We start from the raw sequence: 23,646 nt of genomic DNA, 5'->3' as shown, positions 1-23,646 counted from the left end.
CAATAGTGTGTCTGTGGGTGGGGGGGGTGGGGGCGTACAAGGGACAAAATGTTGCATGTACCCCCTCTCCCCAATTTTTGCTCAGCCCTACACCCCATGTGGAAGGGCTACTGTCTTTTTACAGCTAGATGAGGAAGAGCACAGAACTCTGACATGCCAGCTGGCCTTTTGGACGCCATCAAAACAAAGACTAAGGCACATGGAATCGTAAGACGGGTCCCCTGGTGTATGCACAACAGCAACATCAGGCTGTTTTACCTCCCTAAGCAAGTTGATCTGACCCAGCCTGCTGAATCAAAGTCTTAACAGATGAGTTCGGCTGGATGGAAAAGCAGGGGGAGAGAAGAAAGGATTTCTTTTCCATTTTGAAACAGATGAAATTGCAGTGGAAAAACACTCTGCCAGACATTCAGGTAATCAAATGCCCCTGACATCCTTTTTTATTTTTTTAAGAATGCAATTATCTAATTATGTCATGCATACTATTAAACTAGAAAAAGGGCAGGGGGGAAAGTGACACAAAAAAGACTAACCTAGCCTGAGCTCTTCAGATGTTTTAAAAGCAAGAGATCAGGTCTACTCTAATCCATTCAACAAGGCTTTCATATTTAACAAGTGGGGACCCATAAAAAATGCTGCTGTGCTCCTGTTCAGAGCTCGTCACCTTGCAACCATTTTTCAGCTTTGGGGGGGGGGGAGAGAAAGTTTGAATTATACTGATGCAGGTTGTTTTTTTACTCCAGTCCTGAATAAGAAATTCTTTTAGCTATGGCATCCAAAACAAAATATACCCATTAAATCCCATGGAGTTGGTAGATTCCAAAATAAGATTTATGACCTACTCGGGATTTTTCATACTGTTTAAAAGGGAGAAGTTAAGCCTCAACTTAAAGGCAGGAATTGAAGGTGAATCCATCTCTAGTCTTGGGAATGCAGCAATGTTTGTGTTTCCTTCCAGGAGCCAGAGCTGCTACATCAACATGCAGAGCCCTGAACTTGCAGAAGTTGGTTTCACAAATATACCGGAGCCTGCTGCGTTCACAGTCAACAGCTCCTCTGAAGTTGCATTAAGACATTGGCAAAGTCATAGATGAAAATGATATGATTTTGTAAACACTGTGCACCAATGAGAAGAGTGAATGCAGATGTACTTGTGAACTCCCCTCATGTCCTTAAGCCTGATCCAATGCACCTACCTAACTGGCTGTTAATTTCTAGCTCGCTAAATAGATCTACATCACAAAATATTTTCCCTGAGCACACACACGCTACTAAATCAGGACTGCAAAAAAAGGAACTCTTCAGAACTCTACACAAGAATATCAGCTTTGGCCATGCTGGTTGAGGATGATGGGAGTTGTAGTCCAACCCATCTGGAGGGCACCGGGTTGGGGGGAACTGGTGTACACCATTACGTGCAATGAGCTTGTGTTTTGTCACATGAGCATGGCACCTCCCTGTGGCATGCGGAGACATGTACATGCAGGGAATACACATATGTCCACCTCACAACATAACATGTTGGCATATGTACCCAGAGAGCACATGCAAATTTCTATATGGAGGAAATAGTCATGTAGGAAGTTAAGCCTGGCCCTCAAAACCCTACAGAGATTATTTTCACCAGCTGAACTTATGAAATCTTCTTATGCCAGGAGGACAGCTATGATGTGAGAAATGAATTCATGCTCTAATTTCCCAGGCTTTTCTCAAATAAGCCTCACTATTTTGCACAGTGATGTAGATAGCAGAACCAAAAAAAATCCATTACCTGTCATTGTAATGACTGCTTTTATTTGTATTTTATTAAACTAATATTTGCATTTTTAATAACATGCAGTTCTGTCTCATACTCACCTCAAAGAAAGGGTAATACTTTGAACAAGAGTTTTTACCAAGCCTCTGCAGGGTCATCATACTCATGCATACTCTGATGTCTGACACAGATTCAACAAGATTCTAGGCCTCATGGTCATATGGAAAAGAATGGAAGCATTCGAGCAACTTCTGACAAGGTTCTGAAATATGAGCAGGCCTAGGCAGAGTGGGTTGAAGCCAAGGGCCTCATCCATATCGCCAACATTCTATGTGAATCCAACCAGCCTAATCTTCAAGCCCAGCTCTCTTTTCTCGTTGCAAACCCATCCTAGAACAACTCTAGCTTCCTTCAAACCCTGAACCTTGAAAGCAAACACTGCAGAGTCATTCGCATATTTAGAAGTTTCAATGCAGACGTGTGAACAAGGTTAACGTACTCTGTCCCTTTTAACAAAACCAATATATGTCATGATCCAATGATCGGTGCATGCTCAGTCAAAAGCCCAGATCCTTTGCATGCATGGGGGAAACAGCTCAGCTCCCTCTGCTAAAAATTAATACAGCCCATTTCTGGTGAAGATGCTCCCAGACCTGCCACAGATGAGGCCTGTGTGCAAAGCCAAATAAAGTTTTACAAGAGCCCCAGGAGACGGGACTCAAGTACAATATGTGGAAAATGTTGAAAGATCCATCCATGTCATGGAAACAGTTGTTCACCTTTCTGAAGCTCAGTTTCCTTCCTGTTTCTCTTGAGAAATCTCAAGTTAAGATTTGTCTCAGGGGAAAACAAAGAAATACATTTCTTTTCCTTGGAGACACTCTACCCAACAACTAGCTATACGGAATCCAGCCTCACTCCCCCAAATTGTCATTAATAAGGACTTTGTCTTCCATTCTTTAAATGGGAAGTTAACTCCACGGCATGGCAGCTACAGCCTCTCATTGCAGGTCCCTGCTCAAGCACATGGATGAAAATCAGGGCTGGGAGGAGGAATTGATTTGAGTGTTTGCTTCCGTTTTGATTGTTGTTGTTACTTGCCAATGAAAATAACAGCATTACTCAAGCGCTGGCAACTTTTGCCCTGACCTTGCCCAAAATGCAATTGAATATTCTTTATTTTATTTGAATTTATTACACTTACACCCCACCTTGAATTGTGGAATTCAAGGTGGCTACATGTGGTTCCCCCTCCAAGCACTGACCAGGCCCAGACCTGCTTAGCTTCAGCAAGGTGGCTGCCTCATGTGTCTCCAGACTATGCCCTGAGCCCTGGGAATATGGCAGTGTTCCATGTAGGATTGTCTCCCAAGCTCACATTTCCTAGCTTGGATACGTCAATTACATCCTGTCTTAACTTCAGTCTCAAGAAATTAGAAAGGCACATTGAAGGTACAACCTACAGCTAGGTTAACTCTTTGAGGGGGAGGCAGAAGAGGAAGATTAACTGCTCCATTTCTCACAGTAAGCCTCAGTTTCTCTAATGGAATCTTGACTTGCCAATAGCGACTGACATATCCAGTTCCAGCAGCCTTCCTCAACCAGGCACCCTCTATATATACTGGACTACAACCCTCTTCATCCCCAGCCAGTATGCCCATTGGCAGGGGATTATGGGAGTTGTAGCCCAACACATCCAGGGGCTGCTTGGTTGGGGAAGGCCAAACTGCTGTGTCACCGATGTGCCATGTAATGCACTTAGGCTTGCCAGTAACTATTGCTATGATAAGATTCCTTTGTCTGCAGAAATGTGTCACTGCTGAAAATAATCGCTTGAAGTTGAGGCGATGCTGAAGCCACATATGATTCGAAGCACTATTTAAGTTCTGTTTTTTATGCCATTATGACACCAATAATGTAAGACTTGTTTTAAAATAGCCTCCCCGGCTCCACCAAGAGAAATGACAAGGACATATTTTAACTGTACATCCTCAGTTCAGAAGTTTGCATTCCAAATTTCCGATTACTCCACACCAATCTCACTAGAGGAGCGGTTGGGGGCAGAGGGGAGAGGAGCAATAACAACCCATGCTTATTTCAGTGTTATTTATTATACTTTTATGCTACTCAGGGTGCAATCCTATGCATGTTTAGACAGAAGAAGTCCTACAATTCCCAGCATTCCCCAGCCAGCCATATTTAAAACCATTACAGCACCATAACACTAGTCCCACTGAACAGGGTTCGCCCTGGTGGCATGAACTCCTACTCCGCTTAAGCTTTCACAGCACCAGACTCAAAGGCTTGCAGCAACGGCTGCTGGGGACTTTGAGTTCCTTATTCCACTGTACTGCTCAAGCTGTTGAAAGCTTACTTTCGATACACTCAAATGGCTACCAGATCATTGAGGCAGGGAGAGAGACGGGTTCAATTTGCAAGGAATATTAACGCAGACTGATCTCCTACCCTCCTCTACAACACACACGGAGCCTAACACCCGGCCTGCCATGCAGGGCTGCACAGAGCTGGCCCAACTGCATTTAGAGCTTTTATTAGGGACAGCGAAAGAGGTTGGATCCCTGGAATCTCCAGCTCAAAGAATCGCAGGCCTACCGAGATGGCCAGGAGCCCTGCCTAGGCCCTTGGAGAGCAAGTGCTAGCCAGCCGGTAGAAGCACCAGCGGTCTGACTCCATATACGGCCTCGTCTTTAGCTGTGGATGCCGGCCTTGGGGAGCCATGCAAGGAGTTGACTAGCCTGTTCCACCTCTTTCACCATTTAGCGGTCACAGAAGTGGGACCTGCTTCAGCCCAGGAGGTGGGATCAGGACCCACCACTGAAACAAGGGGAGCGAGGTCCCCTTGTACCAACGCTGGGAACCCCAGGCTCAACTCTGTAATTTCAAGAGCCCCTGCAGTTGTCTCTTAACACACTTAGGGCAGGAGCAAGAAGTGCTTTCATGACACCCTCTTTTTCCATAAATTAACTCTGCCAGAGAGAACAGCATCATCCACATATTGCACATGGGGAGGGCGTGCTCACAGGGCGGCTAAGGCCGAGACAGCATGGCCTTCCTACAGCCAGCATTTGGCCCAGGGACTTCCTGATCACAACTCGTGCTCTAGAGCTGCAATCCGTAACACGGGAGTAAGCCCTGCTGAAGACATCATAAGTTGCTTCCGATTATTAAACATGCATAAGCTTGTGCTGTTGAGGCACCACACCAGCTCTCATGGCAAGGAAGACCACAAACGAAGTTTGTGTGTTACATTTTGGTCTTAAAAGAGATTCAACATACTGGATAGTTCAGAGGTGCAGAAACCCAGGCCCAAGGGCCAAATCCTGCCCTCCTCGGGTTCCCCAGAAGGCTCCACCCCCATCCCTGCGCCTTTTCCCCAACCATCAATCTTTTGTGGCTTCTGGGTTTTACACAGTCTTTTCCTCATCCTAAAAGGGTGAAATGCCTCTCCTACAGCTTCATTACAGATACCAAGATATGCTGGTACCTTGGGGATTTTGACCCCTGCCTTTTTGCCTTCCCCACAACTGGAATGTGGCCCCTGGAAGCTTCTCCAAAATGGAATTTGGCCCTCAGCCAGAATTAGGTTCTGCCCACTGGTATAGCTTCTAACCAGAGGCCCTAACCTGAACACAGGACTTATCAAAAACCTACAACCCAGCTACGCAAGGTATCAGTACAGTCCTGGATGTTAAAAAAAGCAACAACTTCTGCTTGAGGGCCTCTCCATGCATTATGTCTAAGGCATGTAAAAGCCCGCACCAAAGTCTGCCATGTTCAAATATAGGCAAGCATATATATCCAACTGGGGTAACACTTGTCAGAAAATGAGGACTGGCTACATCCCAGGCCAGTTGTATACCCAGTGGAAAGCTGGGTTTGCCATATGTAATATATGAAAAGACCCTGAATGATCATAAATATATGGATATAACTCAATATATTTGATGGAGGCTATCTCACGGCAGCACACTCTCCACCAAGACAGCAGTATCAATAAGAAGTCTCTGGAGTGTCTGCACTTGTATTACTCTTACCGCCCTCCTATGCAATTTTAAATAACACAAAAAGAAAAACCCATATAAATATGCATCTTAAGAATGGAAGAGGTGGACATGAGACGGGGGCCATAGGATAGTTGGGATTCCTGGATCCGAGGTTGGAGACAGCACTCCAACCTCAGACCCAGGAGTCCGACCTCCCCACCCCCTCTCCCTCGCAGAGGAAGTGGCTGGCTCTCCAAGCTCACAAAAGTAGCCTTGGCAAGGAGGGAAATGAGGCAGTTCTGTGGGTGGGGAGGGGGGTGGGGAAGCAGGAATATGAACTCTCCCCAGCCTCCTTCCCTCTCCTTCTGCAGAACCCTAGCTAGGCAGGCAAAAACGCCCATCTAGCAAAAATGCACAGCAGGAGAAGTGCAAAGGCAAAGATCGCCTCTGCGCTCCTCCCACTCTGCTTAGGATACCTATCAGCGGTTCACAGGCTGATGGGTATCCCGACAGGATTGCGCCCTGAGACATTCAAGCCTTTGCTCTGATCATACCACTGAAACAAGGAGTAACGACTAGCATAATCCTATGTATGTCTACTCAGAAGTAAGCCCCACTAAGTTCAACAGAAGTAACTCTTGCGTAGGTGTGCACAGGAGTGCAGCCTAACAGCGCATCTACATTAGCTTTAATTGCTCAACGTTTACATTGCATCATATCTGGGAACCACTTTTATCTCTTCCCCCACCCCACACACTTTTCCTTTATTAGTTTTTAGAAGGATAAATTTTGTTTGCAGTTATTTCTTTTATGCGTCACCTGATTGACATATGGGTTAATTTTAGAATCTTTTTTTAAAAAATCTTAAAACTAAATACATTCACTGAGAAGTAAATCCCACTGAGTTTCATGGGGCTCACTTCCTCGCTGGTATGCTCAGATTGCTGATTCTTTAAAAACATAAGTAAAATGTAGCAAAGTACGTATATCTTTTTTTTTAAGTTATGCCACTCATGTTGCAAACAGTTGAAAGACATGAATTCACATTTTTTTTTAAATAAATAATGGGAAAACTACAGCAGCTTAAATACAGAAATGATTATTTTCTTAACTTTCTTATTTTCTTTAGCTTCTTAGCCTACAGAAACCATGGTAGTCTGGACAATAATGCTCAGTGGATGTTCAGAAAACAAGATGTGTAGAAAGTAGACTATTCTATTCTAGTGCCCTTTTGTCTGCAGCAGAATAAAAGATAGTGCTAAGGAAAAGAGAAGAGCCAGACTTCACAGGAACCGTACTTACTCTGTCCATCTCTGTGGCTTCCTTTTCCAGAAAGGGGCGGGGGGGGGGGGGGAGGAAGGACCCGGTTTGATTATGACATTACAACCTCAACTAAAGGCTGGAGCACTCATGACAAATTGCAGGGATGCAATTAACATGCAAGTGTATGACTATGGAAATTGCAGGAATTGCAACTGCAGGAATGCAATTAACGACTGCATTAACGTGCAATTTACCACTTAATATTAACAACATTAATATTAACATTAACATGCAATTAACAAATTGCAGGAATGCAATTAACATGCAAGTTTTTGCCATGTTAATAGCAGCCAGCCACAGAGAGGGGCTACATGTTTAACTTTCTCTCTCTCTCTCTCTGCCACAGTCCTGACCACTCTCTCAAGTTGCTCTTTGCATTTCCACAGGGAAGCCTCCAGTGTAACTGCAATTAGCAAGCTGAGACAGGCCATCTTTGTCAGAACTGTGGCAGGGAGAGAGTTAAACATCACCATGGTCTGGGGGCTAATCAGGCTTCTCTATAGTGGGCATTATCATAACAAGAAATATATGCATGTTAATTGCATTTATGCAGTTCATACCCCAGTCTCCTTTGGCCCCCTAAAAGTATTCTCAGTGCATTGCTGCAAGGGGTGGGGGGAACACAACAGCAGTCACAGTAGTAACTTTACTCCGGTCAATGAAAAGAGCCAATATTGGGCAATTCAAGGAAAGCCATTTTTTTCCCAGTGGTACATTATAGACAAGCGTGATAACAAAAAAGGCCAGTTCTAATTAGGACTGAAATTTTGAGTGTGCCTGAGCAGGAGGGGAAGACACCGACAGGGGGACATCTTCAAAGGAAAACAGGGAAGGCTACAGCAGCCTTCTCCTCCAGGTGCCCTGCAGATATGTGGGACTACAACTCCCATCATCCACCAGCCAACCATGTTGACTGGGGGATGCTAAGAGTTGTACTCCCACATGTCTAGAGGGCACCAAGACGGGGACAGCTGGGCTTTGCTACTTATTTCATTGATTATTTATTAGATTTATATCCCGACTTTTTTCCTCCTTAAGGAACCCAAGGCAGAATGCTTATCCTCCTCTCCATTTTAGCCTCATAACAACAACCCTGTGAGGTAGGCTGGGCTGAGAGTCCGTGATGGGCCAAAGTCACCCAGTGAGCTTCCATGGCCAAGTGGGGACTACAACCCAGATCTCCCGACTCCCATTCCAACACTCTATCCGTTACATCACACTGGCTCTCAGTGCACTTAGGGCATTTTCGTTTAGGAAAAAAAAAAAAAAAAAGACAACAGGGGCACATGGAAGAGGTTTATAAAACTAGGAATGGTGTGGAGCAAGAGAAATTCTTCGAATGTAATACTAAAACTTAGGGGCAGTCAGTTCAGGACAAAAGAAAAGTCTTCATCAACTGATGGAATTCACTGGCACAGGATGTGGTGACGGCCACTGGCTTAGAGGGCTTCTAAAAATGGACTGGACACATTAATGTGCAATGGATTGAGCTATTCCCTATGACAGCTAAATGGAGCCTCCCTATTCAGAGGCAGTGTACCCTTGAATACCAGGTACAGGAATCAGGGTCAAACAGGGAAGGGCTCTTGCCTTCATGCCCTGCTGAAATGCAGACTTGCCTCAAGCATTACATTAGCTGCTGTTGAAAACAGAACACTGGACCACAGGTTTCCAAAGGTGATCACCAACCAGTAATTCTGTTCGCTGGAAGCTTGGTGCTAATGAGCTGAGTGAAGTGAAGCCTTCGGCTGAACTCACTCGTTCAGTTTTCAGAGTGCTTGTGATGAAGTGATAATCTCACTCAACACTAGGGATGTATGAAAGTCCCTTACCTTTTCGAAGGGTGACATTCGCCGGGGGGGGGGAGGCACTCCGTCCCTCCCCCCGAAATTCTCCCCGGCCAGCTCCGCTCCGCAGCGACTCCGCAGAGCCACCAGCCAAGGCCACCCGCAGCCGGCACCCGCTGGGCAGCCGGACATCCAGCCGCTGGGCAGCCGGACATCCAGCCGCTGGGCAGCCTGCCCAGGGACACAAATGGTGGCCTTGCGTCCCTGTATTTTGCCGTGATAGGCTACGTAAATATTTACGTAGCCTATCACTGCAAAAAAAAAAGGAACGCAAATGGCAGCAGCTACGGCGGCCGCCATTTGCATTCCCTTTTTTTTTGCCATGATAGGATACGTAAATATTTACGTAGCCTATCACGGCCTCTGCAGGGACGCAAATGGCATCCCTGCGTTAGCTGTGATAGGCTACATAATTATTTAAATGGCGGCCGCAGATGCAAATGACATCCGTGCGTTAGCTGTGATAGGCTACGTAATTATTTACGTAGCCTATCACAGCTATAATGAAGAAGTGAATGGCGGCTGCATCTGCCATTCACAAAGCAGCGTGAACGGCAGCAGGTAGGTGCTCTGTTTTGCACGCCTTTCGCTGGGTGGGGGGGCGGGGGGCTTCCTTCCGCCACAGATTTCGGGGGGCCGAATGCATTGGCATTCAGCCTCACCGAGATCCATGGCGGAATTCTCTGACATCCCTACTCAACACTGAAATATCCAAGTGAAGCTTGTACTCACATTAAGGACACAATGCCACATTTCATTTTTGGAGTATCAGCTCATCACCCACATCTGTTTCCAGAGAAGTGGGATAAAGATGCAGGCTAGATGGTGATGCTGTGACATGGGGCTGTCTCCCCACACCTGTTTTCTTCTAGCAAGGCTCTTCAAGAGTTGGCTTGTTGGAACTGGGCCAAGAACCTTTCTCTGAATTAACGGCTGGTCCCTTTCTTGTTCCAGCCTGAGCAAGTGGGCCATTACCTTGCCCTCCTCCTATGGCTAGCCCTGGTAAAAGTTTGGGGAGCCCCCGCTCCTTTGAGACTTGGAGTCCGTTGGTAGGCAGATGTGGCATTGTTCTGTACCCTGGCTCCCTTCCCAACAAGGAGGTGATGGCTCGTGAGGCATTCCCCAGGGACTGCTGTGTGGGAGTAAGTTTGGAGTGTGTGCAGATCAGATAGTTAAAGCGTTGTTTTCTGTTTAAATGTATCCTCTGTTCTTCTGTGTCTGTAAAAGCCTTTAAAAATAATACATGTATTTTCTTCTTCTAATTTGGATGGGGCGCGTGTGATTGAGGTTTCTGACCAAGACCTGCACTGAGAGGGTTTGTCTCCCCACATGGCCCAACCACTCAGGAATACCAAGGCATTTGATCTGGGACCTGGAAGGGGGGAGTTGATGCATAAAGGACCTTGAGTAATCTCCAGCTCCTGCCTTGGAGATGTCTATCAGAATGAGGTTGGTGTGCATGTTCAAGACAGAACTCTACATTTCGAGTTCAAACCATAATTTGGAGACTCAAACACAGGCACACCCTCCTCCCCACCATTTGCTGTTTCGCGCTAATCACAGCTCACCGCAACATCTAAATTGGAAAACTATAATTAGTTTGGAATCCCACTTCTAACCATGGTTTCTGGTTTGGAGGGCAAGCGCTAACCATAGTTGCCATGCTTAACGTTTGGCTACTGCTAAAGAGAGCATGGCAAGAGGATTGGAGAGAAGGGAGTGCACAATCCACACCTTGTTTCTGATCTTCCAGACCATGAACAGAGCCACTATAATGATGGCTCAATTCATGGAGACAGTGATATCTCTGTTGAGCACAAAAATATCGCAATGAAAACTTCTGCCCTGAAAGATGGCCTAGAAATATTTTAAATAAGTATTTGTAGCATGCACATTTACATCGGCCTTCTCCAACCTTGTACCCTTTCTAGATGTGTTGGACTATAATTGCCATCATCCCCAGACACTGGGTGTGCTGGCTGGGGATGATGGGAACAGACCAACGCATCTGAGGAGCACCAGGTTGGAGAAGGCTGATTTAGAGCCTAATTCTCCATTTGAAGTGCAAGCAACAGCTTGGCCGCCTCACCAATTTGGGGCAGAGAACAGAAAATACATGGCAATGCGACATCTGAAACTGGACCCCTCGGGCACAGTGTTTCACTAGTTTATTATTTTAAAATATTCTACCTTCTGTATACTGAAGGCTTTCAATAGTCAATACTGCTTTCAAGGCTTTTAAACACAGTGTTTGATACAGGCAAAGTGCCACATAAACAATGTAATTCTATACATTTATACCCAATCAGTAAGTTCCAGTGAGTTCAATGGGCATATTCCCAGGCAAGCCTAAAAGTTACAATGCAAGCAATAAAAATGAACATGCTAAAATCAGTCCATCCACAATATTCCTAGCAGTACAACCCCCAGGTCTTAACCAGTAAAAAAAAAAAAACAGGTGTTGACCAGTAAAAGTACAAAAAAAGCCAGGTGTTGACCAGTAAAAGTACATAACTGATGTCATTACAGTGCTCATCAAAACCTATTTCAACCTTATACTGTTTCTGAACATCTTTACTACTGCTATCAACATAATTTCTTTAAATGCTTTTTGTCACTGCTGATCTACCCATGTTCTGAAGAGTAGGCAACCTAACGTATAGCAGTCTTGCTATCCAGAACCAAACCCTCTACATTCACTCAGATGCAACACTGATAGGCCATATATGTTATACAACGCAACATAAAATTCTAATTATGAGGTCTTGAAAAAGAATTGCTAGCACTCTTACAAAGTTACGTGGTTGAAGATTTGTGGCCTAATTAAACTCCATAAAAATAAACAAGTCTGCTCTAAGTATGCAGCAAAGGTCCTTTAGTGCTTTCAAGACCCATTCATTTCAAAGAGAGAAAGTTAAGAATGTGCCATCTCATTGAAATCAATGGGATACAGACACTCTTATTTTGGACTAGATCAGTCCCACGGTTTAAAAAAAGAATTGAATCTGGAAAAAGAGTTGTTTACATTTTTCAACTAGCCTGAAGAACCACCTCAAGGACTTCTAAGTTCTATTGAACATATTGGAAGGAGGATGGCTACACTTTGGAAAACTGACCCGCTGGCCATTGCAAAAGGCCCACAGAAAAAGCACACTGCTGACAATTAATGGGGGCGGGTTCTCTCCAGGGTAAATCACTTTCAAAGACAGAGCTGTTCAGCCATAATTGGCCAAGCTACCCCACTGTGTAAAGTGCTCATCAAATAATGTTTGTTTACAAATAAACTCCCAAATGGCACCAACTAACCATTTGCAAATAAACCCAGGTCCACTTCTAAACCTCATTCAGAAGTGGCCCAAATGCCTTGTCCTTCCTAAAAAGGACAAGAATACAGCCTGTTGAAAAGGGGCAGCAAAGCACAGCATATACATCAGTCCTGTCTCTAGCTGTCTAATCCATCAGCTATTTTCCAACCTTCCCCTGCCTTCTTCCAAATTTCACTATGCCATTTCAAGTCAACAATCTGCTCAGTTTCGCAAAGTCAGTCATTCCTGCACCACATATGTTGACTTTGTAGGATGTGACCAGGATTAATGTCATTTTGCCCCACTAATTAAATGCTAAGATGGCATAACTGAAAAGGCTTCACATAACTAAAATCTATGGGCTTCAGCATGCTGGGCCCCAACAAATGATTCAGCAAAATTGTCTGTTACAGTAGTTTTGAGCATTTCCCAGAGATGAGACTTTCAGTTAACACAGTATCATGATGAACACACAGAAACTTCAGTCTACAGTATGTTGCACACACAACTCTGGATAACATGGGCCTTTTTGACTGGAGAGTTGCTATTAACAAACAATATTTCCCCAAGGGAAGAAGTCTTAAGATTTCCATCTAAACAGAAAAAGGTGCCCATGACGCCATACCTGTCGCTGAAAGGAGCTGCACAGAGCAAAATTACATCATTTGAATACTGGCTCTCTGTCACAGTATAAATACAATCAGTTTGGAACTATAATTTGCATTCCTCGGTTCCTCTTTCTAGGAGTGCCAATTTTCTCAATAAAAGCGTGTGCTTAAGAATATACATCACTGCCCATCTGGAACCTCTGCTTGTCTCTGACTTAACACACACATCACAGCAAACCAAAGTTAAGGAAGCTTTCACCATGGTTTGGCATGGTGTCTGTTTTGGCAAACCATAGTTTGCAACTTACTATCAAACCAGAATCATAAACCATGGTCTGTGATAACTATTCTTTGGTGTAATCTCTGAACTGGCAAATCATAATTACAGCATTGCTCCACCATAGACATCTGGAGATTGGAACGTTGACCACACAGAAAACAAAAACAGAGGAGCTTGTCCCTGAAGAATGGCCAGCTACCCCACAGCTATCCTGATCAAGATTCCAACAGAATTTACCAGCCATTCTCATCAGTAAGACGATTCCAAGAATTTCCAAGAGGAAACCCCAACTCTATCATTCCTTGAGTGTTATATCAGTGCACATCACTGGTAAACATAGTACAGGGTGAATTTAGTCTGCTATGTGTTAGAAATGCCTGATGTTATCTTTTCAGTAATCCAAATGATATGATTCAAACACAGAAATAATAAGTTACTCCATGACTTATCAAATACTTGAGTCACATACCAATAAAAATATGGACAAAGTAATTCTAAATTATTGATGCAACCATCCTATGCATCCTTACTTGTGAGTAAATTGCACTGAATTCTTCTGTGCAATTCTGAATTCTGTGGGAGACTTGCTTCCACATAATACACATATAATCAGGCTACTAGCCATTATAACTTCATCACTCCTTCTAATAACATAAGAGTGTTGAGTGCCAACAGGACTACAGCCAAAACAGGGCCAACAGGGGAGTGGTATCAGCTCTCAGGGGAACCTGAGGTTTGCAGAATTACAATCTTAAAAAAAAAAAAATTAAAATGAAGTGGACAAAAACCTAAAAAACAGCCCAAAGAGGATTGTACATGCTCAGTAGCCACAGAAAGTGACAGAGTGACAGAAAACAAAAACAAAAAGAACACCTGGGGGTGGAACGCTTTGCTAGGAGAGAATGGCTGGCTGGAATCCTGAAAAGTGGCAATTCTTTTAGGAGGGAGGATAATGAACAAGTGGAACCTTCAAGAAGATGTTGCACAACTTTATTTTTAAAAAAACTTGAGTTCTTTAGATTTTTAAACCTTTTCCCTCAGGGCAATTGGCTGGAAACCTTCATTTTCACTTTCTTTCACCTGGTGCAACTTATTGAAATTTAAGCTTTGAATATCAAGTCATACCGTATAACAAGACCACACCTAACATCATATCATCATCTTTAAAAATTGGAAAACTTAGTTAAGGCTTTCCATAGTTGGTAGTCTTTACATTTTGGCTTTAAAAATAACAACACTGTTAGAGACCAATAGAATATCTAGTCTTTACGCTGCAAAACTCAGTAACAGTTGTTTCAGCCCTGTTTTTCCCCCATCAGATCTCACCATATTTGCATTTCATTGAGAGAAAAGGGGAGAGGCGATCATCTCAGGAATTAGCGAGTATTAGAAAGAGATAAGAATTGTCCTCTCTTGGATTACAGCAATAGGTTGGTCCCTTCAGCCCAGGCTCAGAGGTTTCTGCAGCTCTCCCCCCTGCCCCCCCCCACCTGTCGGTTCAGTCCCTTTCAGGACTCTCAATGCTAGAATTTGGAGCAAAGCTGCTATCAAAGCCAGAATTGGTGGGCACGGCTTTAGTGCTTACAGGCTACAGCTCAAGTACAATACATGTGCTTTCATACACCAGCACTCTCCAAAGAAAGTCATTTTATAGTTATTGTTCAATGTTCAACAAGGTATCAATGGGCCACTGCATCCTCTTTAAGCCACTCCCATGGCCTTCATCAAAACCATGGGCAGGAATGATAGGGACACTTCCAGTTTTAGATAGAACTCCCCCCCCCCATACACACACACCCCTACACTTTGGGGAGGGGTAAAGAGGCATTCAGCTGATCAGAGTTGGGAAGATGACATGCTCTGGATAGTACAGACCTTTATATCACCCAGTCCGAGAAGAGCTCCCAGCTGTAGTCACTGACTCAGACACATGCACTGCATTCAAGTCAACATCAAGAGGGAGGGATGGGCAGGCAGGCAGGCAACTCCCTCGCTTCATGCAAAGCTCCGCTGGGGTCCGCATCAGGGCCTCTTATCATCCTAGGGAAGGTGCTACTTTGCCCAGAATAATCCTCTACGCTCCACGAGTCCAAAATCCATAACTCCATACTGAATCACTTCTCTTCTCCCCCAACCCCTACCTTTTCAAAAAAAAATGTGAAGCTGCCAACCCAAATAAGACTAAAAGCCAACTCGACAGACCACAGAAGCAGAGGAAAGCCGCTGGCACTGCTGCGGCCACCTGAATGGTGTAAACTAGTGAAACCGGGGGGGGGGGGATTGCTTCCTAGGTAGCCTCAGCTATTACGAAGCAGACACCCAGACACCCAACTCGAGACCCCCCTTTTGCCCCCGTACTCTGCACTGAAAACTACTGCACTAAGTGCACAATCACAAGTTGCACCGAAGAACCCCCTTTTCACTCATATACTTGCACAAGGAGATTAGGAGAATCAGCCCGCCCAGCCTGCCAAAAGGTTCCGCCAACTTTCTTAACTGACCCTGCTCCTATGCTTCCGTTTTAACAGCAGCCTTACATGGCGCCCTGGAAACAGGCGAAGCGTTTGCTGGCCTCAGAGAACAGTGTTGGGGAAAAGCTCCTACCCATCAGGGGGCAACCGAAGCCAGGCAAGTACATTTCTTAAAACAGGAAAGGAAAGGAAAACGTGCCGGTCCTACTCACCCTGTCAAGGCAAGACAGGAGAGGGTACCTAAGCCCGGTGGAAAGGCCCTTGGGCATCTGGCTGACAGAGCGGTCTAAGGGGCAGCGGGGGGACGAGAGAAGGGCAAAGCTGGATGGCCGCCAAGGCGTCACACGAACAACAGCGGGGCCCGAGCTGCGGCGGGGCCCCAAGCTGATGGAGAAGGTACCACTGAGCAGGTGCAGAGTGAGGGACCGCGGAAAGTGGCCACACGTCAAAGACTCGGGGAGGGGGCGGCTCTCAGTTCGGACGGGGGCGGCGGTGCCCTTTTCAGATAGACTGGAGCCTCAGCATCTCCCCCCCCCCGCCCCACTAAAGCCCCGGAAAGGGGGCAGAACGCAGGGCCGAGGGCGGAGGCGGCAGCGGCGGGCGTCTCCTGCCTTCCTGCCCCACACGCAGCCCGCCCCCGCCTGGGGGACCCTGGGGCGAGGGCGCCCGGGGGAAGCGCGGAACGAGCCGGGGGCGCCTCGGCGGCGGATCCCACCGGCTGGCTGCAGAGACGCACCGAGCCGCCTCCGCCCGGCGCCCGTCCCGCCGCAGCCGCGCGCTCCCTCGCTCGCTCACCTTCGCTCCCGGCCGCGCTGCCCAGCCCGCTGCGGAGCGCCCCGCCGGGCGGCAGCAGCAGCAGCAGCAGCGGCCGCCACAGCCCCGCCAGCGGCGGCGGGCGGCGGGCGCCCCGCATCCCCGCGCTCCGCTGGCGCTCGGCTCCGTGGAGAGGCGGCGGCGGCTCCGCGGGCGCCCGCGTCTCGGCGGGGACGCCGCCGCCGCCGCCGCTGCGGGTCCTCCTCGGAGCCCTGCCGCCGCTCCCGCTCGCCCCCCCGGCCCGCTCGCGGCCGCCAGGAGCCCCTCGAGCGCCAGGGACGGAGCGGCGGACCCGGTGGGGCGAGCGGCGCTCCTCCTCCTCCTCCAGCAGCAGCAGCCCCGCAGCGCCGCCAGCTCCCGCCGCCGCTTCTGCTTCTGCGGCGCCGCTGCTTCTGGCCGCCGCGCGCAGCCACCAGCAATGCTGGGAGGAGCCACGGTCGGGGAGGCCCCGCCCACGCCCCGCCCGCTCCCACGGGCGCCCCGCCCCCCGCGGCTAAGAGGCGGGGGCGAGGGGGAGCTGGTTCCGCGCGCAGCGGGGGCGGCTGCCTGAGCCCGAAAACGGGGGCAGCCTCGTCTTGCCCGCTGGGATCGCGCTCCAGCGTGTTCAAAACGGCCTGCGACCCTGGACAGCGGGTCGGTGTTAGGATCAACCCAGCCTCTCCCCGCGACCGCCCCCAGATGCAGATACGTTCATCCAAAGGCGCTTGATCCAGAATAAAGGATTTAGAAGGTCGCAATCCTATGCAGGCGTAGACAGAAAAAAGCCCTACAACGACCAGCATACCCCAGCCAGCACGTAGAGCTGCTTCCTGTCTAAGCCTGCATAGGATTGCGCCTTTAATAATAATAATTCGAAAAACTGCACTGCATGGGTTAATTGGCTTAGTGCCCGGGTGTTTGTGTTGTCAGCAACAATTGTACTGTGAATGACCACTGTTGATAATGTGATTGTCGCTTCCTGCATTTGCATTTCACGTCGTTCTTCTGACCTCGCAGTTCACAATTCTTCCCTCATCGCCCCGCCATGGGTCCTGGACATACGCCTGAAATTCTCCATAATACTCTGATGAAGTGGGCTCTAGTCCATGAAAGCTAATGTCAAAATGAATTTATTAGTTTTTAAGGTGCCACAAGATTCTTTGTTGTTTTTCTGGAATAGACCCACATGGCTCTCCTCTGGAAATCATTACAAAGCAGAGCAGAACCCTGTGTGTGTATTTAAAACAAAACAACACTTCAAGCAGAAGCCAGGTGTGCTGTGGAGCAAAGCTCTGTTTGTGCCAACCGTCTTCATTGCCCGGAAGACCTCTGGACGCACGTGGCCTTTCTTGCCTTTTATACTTGACTCTATTCACTAACCACACTGTCTGGCATCCTCTTGGTACGGTACCTTTCCTGATCTGGGGCATCTCTACACCAGCCTAAAATCTGCATTTAAAACAGGGCTTTCTGCTTCCCTTTTAAATGCAGGATCACAACAACTCCCTTTACACGTGCTTCCTCCCCCCAGCCTTCTCCCCGTATCTGAATCTTCCATTATCTTTCATTGATCTTGCTCCTTGCACTTCAGGGAGGAAACTGAAGCGGAATACAACATAGCTCATTATCTGCGATCTATTTAAAAATGGAACAAAGGGCATTTAGTGCAGGAGGGTCATGGGCCACAGCAGGGTCACGGCGTCATGTAAAGAGCCCGCAAACTTCCGTGAAGGAGCAATCCCAATCGCAGGATAAAAGTTCCGTGTGATGAAGCCCCTGCAGTATACATTCTAGCTGGGTGCAGTAATGGACTGGATGAGGGCCAATAAACTGAGAGTCAAACCAGACAAGACAGAGATACTGTTAATGGGTGGTTTATCTGCCTGACTATGTGACGTTAACCCTGTTGCACTCCCCCTGAAGGACCAGGTGCTCTTGGACCCAGAACTGTCACTTGAGGCACAGGGGAACTCACTGGCACAGAGCACTTTTTATCAGCTTAGGCTGGTATACTAACTACGTCCTTCTCTGGACAGAGATAGCCTAGCTGCAGTGATCCATGCTCTGATAACTTCTTGTCTGGATTACTGCAATGTGTTATATGTGGGGCTGCTTTGAAAATGGTCCGGAAACTTCAGCTGGTCCAAAATAGGGCAGCAAGATAGTTAACGGGGACCAGCCAGTGTGACCGTATTACACCAGGACTTTTCCATCCACACTGGCTGCCAGTCCATGTCTGGACCCGATTCAAAGTGCTGGTAGTAACATTCAAATCCCTAAACAACTTACATCCAAGTTACCTGAAGAATCGTCTCCTCCCATATATACCTCAGATAGTCTTCAGTTGTCCTTCTCTGGAAGCCCCCACCAAAGTAGATGGGGAGCTACTAAGAAAAGGGCCATTTCTCCTGTGGCACCTCAGTTGTGGAATGAGCTCCCCAGAGAGGCTTGCCTGGTGCCTATACTGTGCTCTTTTTGGCGCTAAGTGAATACTTTATTTTCTCAGCCATTTTAGTCTTTGTTTCTGTTGTTTTAAATCTCCTACTGTATTTTAAATCCTTGTACTGCTGCTAGGTTTTATTTGGTTATTGTTTTTCTTATAAATATATACTATAGTTTTAAACTTTTCATTGTGTTGTAGTTCTTGGTTTTAATTATTATGAACCGGCCAGAGAGCTTCAGTTGTTGGGTGGTATAGAAATGTAATACATATACATACATAAAATAAATAGCTGAACTTCTATTATTGTCATTTTAAATAACCTCCAAGTGTTCTAATGACATTTGGCCCTCTTCACTTTCCCTTTCAACCAGCCTTTCCCCCTCACTTGTAATTTTTTTTTTTTTAGAAGTTTCCTCTTTTGAAATCAAATGTGACCATGTTGGACTTTCTTAGCAAATGACCACTTGCATATATGAATTTGTCATCAATCTTCAACACCTCTTTCCATGTTTTTATTTATTTTATTTATTTATATTTTTTATCCTGCTCCTCACCCAAAAAGGCTCCTGGAGCAGCTTACAAATAATCAATAAAAGAAGACCCTCCCTGCCCACTGGCTTACAATCTAGGAAATGACAAACAGCCAGGGGGAAAAGGAATAGGGAGGGAAGAGGGGGGAAATAATTATATTAATTAATATTACATATTAATATCCATTAATTCTATTTATCAGTCACCCCACTCTCTGAGCAATATAAAAATGGATTAAAACAGTTCAAAATTACAAAATCCACATGAATACCGTTCCATATAGCAGCACTAATATTTTTAGGGCCCAGTCCTATGGCCGCTGGACAGCAGCTACACAGCCATAAGATTGGTCGGATTCCGGGAACCACCTACCCACCCCCACCCCCGCCTCCTCATTGGCAGCACAAATCGTCCCCAGGCTCTGCACATGGAAGAGCAGTGCGGAGCAGGGCAAAAGGGGGCGTTCCCGGGGGCAAGGAGTGCAGAAGTGCTGGTACGATGCTTCCTATGCGTCGTCTAACCTCCCCACCCGCACTCCGAGGTCCCGCAGCTAGACAGCTGAAATCAGCCATCTAGCCGCAAATGCAGGGCGGCTGGAGCATGGAGGAGAGGATTCGCTCCACGCTCCTCCTGCCGTGCATTGGATAGGCGGTTGACTCCGAGTTTGGAGGCAGCAGCCTATCCCCATAGGATTGCTCCTCCAACGTTTTAAATCAGAGAAAGTCTAAACTTAAGTTTAGAAAAGTCTAAACTTAACAGGCAGCAGTTAATACAAGGCAGTTAATACAAAGCAGTTAATACAAGAAGTTCCAGAGTTAAACCAACATATTAAAACTCAGCATAATAGCAGATATTAATTTGTTGAAGTTTTTTTTTTCTTTTCTGGGACTCTGATTCAAAGAAGATACCTCTGTGTGCTTAATAGCTCTAGCACAGGATAAGCTATCGCACATCTCAGGCTGTAACTGCTAATCCTGTCTGTCCGTTTTAAACATTTTGATCTAACTGGTGTTCTCATGAATGGTGTTCTCTTCTCCCTCCCCTGATGAACAGCCAACAGATTTTTTGTAGGATTTTTTTATTTTTCCACCTTTAGCAATTTAGCCGTGACAAAAGACAGTGAAACAAAACACACAAACAAAAAATAACATGAAATACCATGAAATAATAATACCTAAATAAAAATAAAGAGGGGGAAAGGGGGAGGGAATAAAATTATCATATACATTCTCATGCCACTGACTCTGTTGCAGATATAACATTACACTTAGATTAGCTCACAATTAGGGCTGTGCACAGACCCCCCGACCCACTTCAGATGGCGCTTCGGATCCTCTTAAGTGACCCCTATCCACCTTGGATCGATTCAAACTCCCTGCACTTCTACTTGGATCTAAATCCGAAGTGAGATTCGGATATCCGGATCGCCCGTTTGGGGCGTTTTCCCATTGAATTTGCATGGGAAAACACAAATGGTCATAACTTTTTTCATTTTTACGTACAGGCATGACCTTTGGGAAGCTCTCCACCCCCCTGGAGAGGAGGCAATCAACAAAATTTCAGACACTTCGGCCAAGTGGTTTTTGTGCTAGGTGGAGTTAAAATCTGATGTTTTCCACAGAAACTCTCAAAGCAACTTCTCCTTGTTTCCACAGGCATGCATGACACCCGGGCCCCTCCCAGCCCCCCTTGAGGGCATCCCACCCGCCGAAGTCCAGGCTGTTTGGCCCACTGGCTTGTGTGCTAGGCGCAAGTTGAATTTGATATTCTCAGAAACACAGACCAAACTCAGGAGGGATACTGTGCTGAAGCAGAGGTCACTATCCCTAGTCTCTGCTGCAGGTTTCTTTGAAGTGCAAAACAACCCTCATTCAGACAGCTCAGCCTCTCAATGGCTGAATACACAAATTACTTGGCAGGCAGGCTGGAAGGGTTTTTTTTATCTGCTTTTGTTTATTTCTAGCACACACTAAATGAGGATTGTGAATTATCTTGAATGAACACGGTCAGTGCCTAGCCCAGAAGGGCCACTGTTTTTTGAACGCTGGAAACCTCCACCCGGTGGACCCATACATCCCCCACCCCATCTCCTCCGTGGTGGCCTGCCTAAGCCTCTCGGGGGTGAGAGACGGACAGCTTGCTGGAGGCTCTACCATCCTTCTGCTTGCCCCGGCTGCCGGCCTGCTGGGAGGGGGGGGGCCCTTCCGCTAGCAAGAGCGATTGGTGCCGCCTCCTTACGTGCAGGAGCAGGCTGCCGGTGCGGTGGTGCCCGGGCTGTTTCCCCTGCTCCGAGACGCCTCGCAGTGGCGGCACACGGCCGTGCTGGGATCCGCTCCCACCTCCACGTGGTCCCACACAATGCTGCCTGGACGTTCCAGGGAGGAGGAGACGCAGACTGCCCGCCCTCGGTCTGGGGGCGCACCACACGAGTGGGGGGAACAACGGAAGAGGGGTCAGGTGTGGAGCCTCTGCCTGTTGCTCCTCCTCCAACCCACTCCGGAGGATCTCCCCCTCCTCGCCCTCCCCCACGCTGAGGACGCCAGACACCTCTGACCCAACATCCATCAGCGGCCTGCCCTCTCCCACTGCAGGAGGAGATGCTGCTCCGCCTTGGGCAAGAGCGTGGCTACAGCACCTGCCCGCGCCAGCCTCCTCGAACAGTGACCTCCGAGCACTGCAGCTGGCTGCCGTGCTCTGCTGCCCCACTGCACCGGGACACACTATCTGGACTGGGGGACAGACAGCTGGCCCAATGGTGCTGCTACTGACAGCAGCACCTCGCCCACCTCTGCCCCGGCCAGCACCCCGAAGACGCTTCATATTGCGCTGGATTGCTTTGCCACACAGTGGAGTGTTGTTGCAATAAGAAGGTAATTAATATAGACACCTTGTGTCTTTTTCCACCCTGTCTTGAAATTTGGATGTATAGTGTTGGGGGAACAACAACCTGGCACGCACACGCATGCAGACACACAAGAGCTAAAGAAGAAAAGCGGAAATACCTAGGCGAATGACAGGTGTCTTTAATTTCTTGTTTTATATTTCAAGTTCTTTTATGGAAGGCAGGGCAGCTTTAAGAAATATTGGATGACAGCGCAGGCGATAAGCGCCAAATCGAACAATTTTTTTTTTTTAACCTTTATTTTCTGTTTGGGGAGGATCAACACAGAGAAGACACAGATGGTTCACTTCAGCAGAGGAGGGGGCAGGGGACCAAACGCTACACACATAGGCTGCTATGCCTTTCTTTAAGAATTTAGAAAGAAAGAAAAGACTAAATGCTTGAATATGACTTTAGAGGAACATTCCCAGAAGTCAATGTTTGCTTTTAAAAATCGAAATAAGACTGGGTTTGTAAAAATCTAAAAGACACAGAGTTGACTGACAAAAACGACAAGGAAATAGAATGGAGAAAGCAGAAGTGAAGGCCGACCTTAAACAACAAACGCAGCCTTTTCCGGAGTCCAAGTGACATAAATAAACAAACATGGGAATGGTGGGGGAGGGGGGAGCATAGAATCAACGAGCGAGGAAAAGCTATGTTAGTTTGAAAAAATATGGAAAGAAAAGATGAATATATTTAATACAAATAACAAACGAGTTGGAGGTAGAAACAGCAGAAGGCGGCTGGAAGGGGTGCTGCAAAGACACCGTACCAAAAGTGGACAGATGAGCAAGGAGTGAGGGAAGGATCCCACTACAACCAAGCTGATCCCTTTTAATTTAAATATTTAGGAAAGCCTAATGGCAAACAAAATCGAATAAACTGAAGGAACGACTCCAAGGAATGCACACACACACACGCACATACGATCATCTACCCATACACCAGACCTCTCCCAAAGACACAGCTAGCGCAATAACTGAACGCAGCCTTTTGCCAAAGTATATATTCCCCCTTCCTCCACCACTCTCTCTGATTGGAGACTGCTGGCATCGGTTCTGGCAGAGAGTTCCTGTTCACCAAAGCACACTTCCTCCTCCTCCTGCACTCGCCTTCCCCCTCCCGCCCCTCCATTTGAGCTTTCTGAAGTTGATACATTTTGGAGACAGCCTGTCTGGACTGCTCAAGCATTAAGTAGAGCTCCAAATATATGAGGCAACAGAGGTGCTTCATGAGGGGGGGGGGCTTCACCCCGGGGTGCCTCGGTAGTGCTCTGACCCGCCTCGTATCATGATGATTTTGCTCCGAATAAACTCACTTCGCCTCGTTATTCGGGCTTCCTGACAAGGCGGTGCACAGCCCTAATCACAACATTTGGCTTCTGACAGAGGCATTTTACCCA

The 23,646-nt window shown here is 47.0% G+C and overlaps 1 protein-coding gene across 1 annotated transcript in view; it reads right to left on the bottom strand.

Annotated features, from left to right (window-relative positions):
• EPHA5 (EPH receptor A5) overlaps positions 1 to 17,816 on the bottom strand; it is a 409,399-nt gene extending 391,583 nt beyond the window's left edge. The window contains exons 1-3 of the mRNA XM_084859796.1: positions 17,798 to 17,816; positions 16,968 to 17,146; positions 16,390 to 16,900 (exon numbers count right to left, since the gene is read on the bottom strand). Of these exons, the coding sequence (XP_084715922.1) occupies positions 16,390 to 16,900; positions 16,968 to 17,146; positions 17,798 to 17,816 (709 nt within the window). The remainder of the gene's footprint in view (positions 1 to 16,389; positions 16,901 to 16,967; positions 17,147 to 17,797) is intronic.
• Positions 17,817 to 23,646: the final 5,830 nt, after the last annotated feature.

Source organism: Heloderma suspectum, chromosome 5 (assembly GCF_057233095.1).
Source record: "Heloderma suspectum isolate Gila_16-S chromosome 5, 16-S_ref, whole genome shotgun sequence".
Classification (NCBI taxonomy): Eukaryota; Metazoa; Chordata; class Lepidosauria; order Squamata; family Helodermatidae; genus Heloderma; species Heloderma suspectum.
This window is presented reverse-complemented; position numbering and strand designations above follow the sequence as displayed.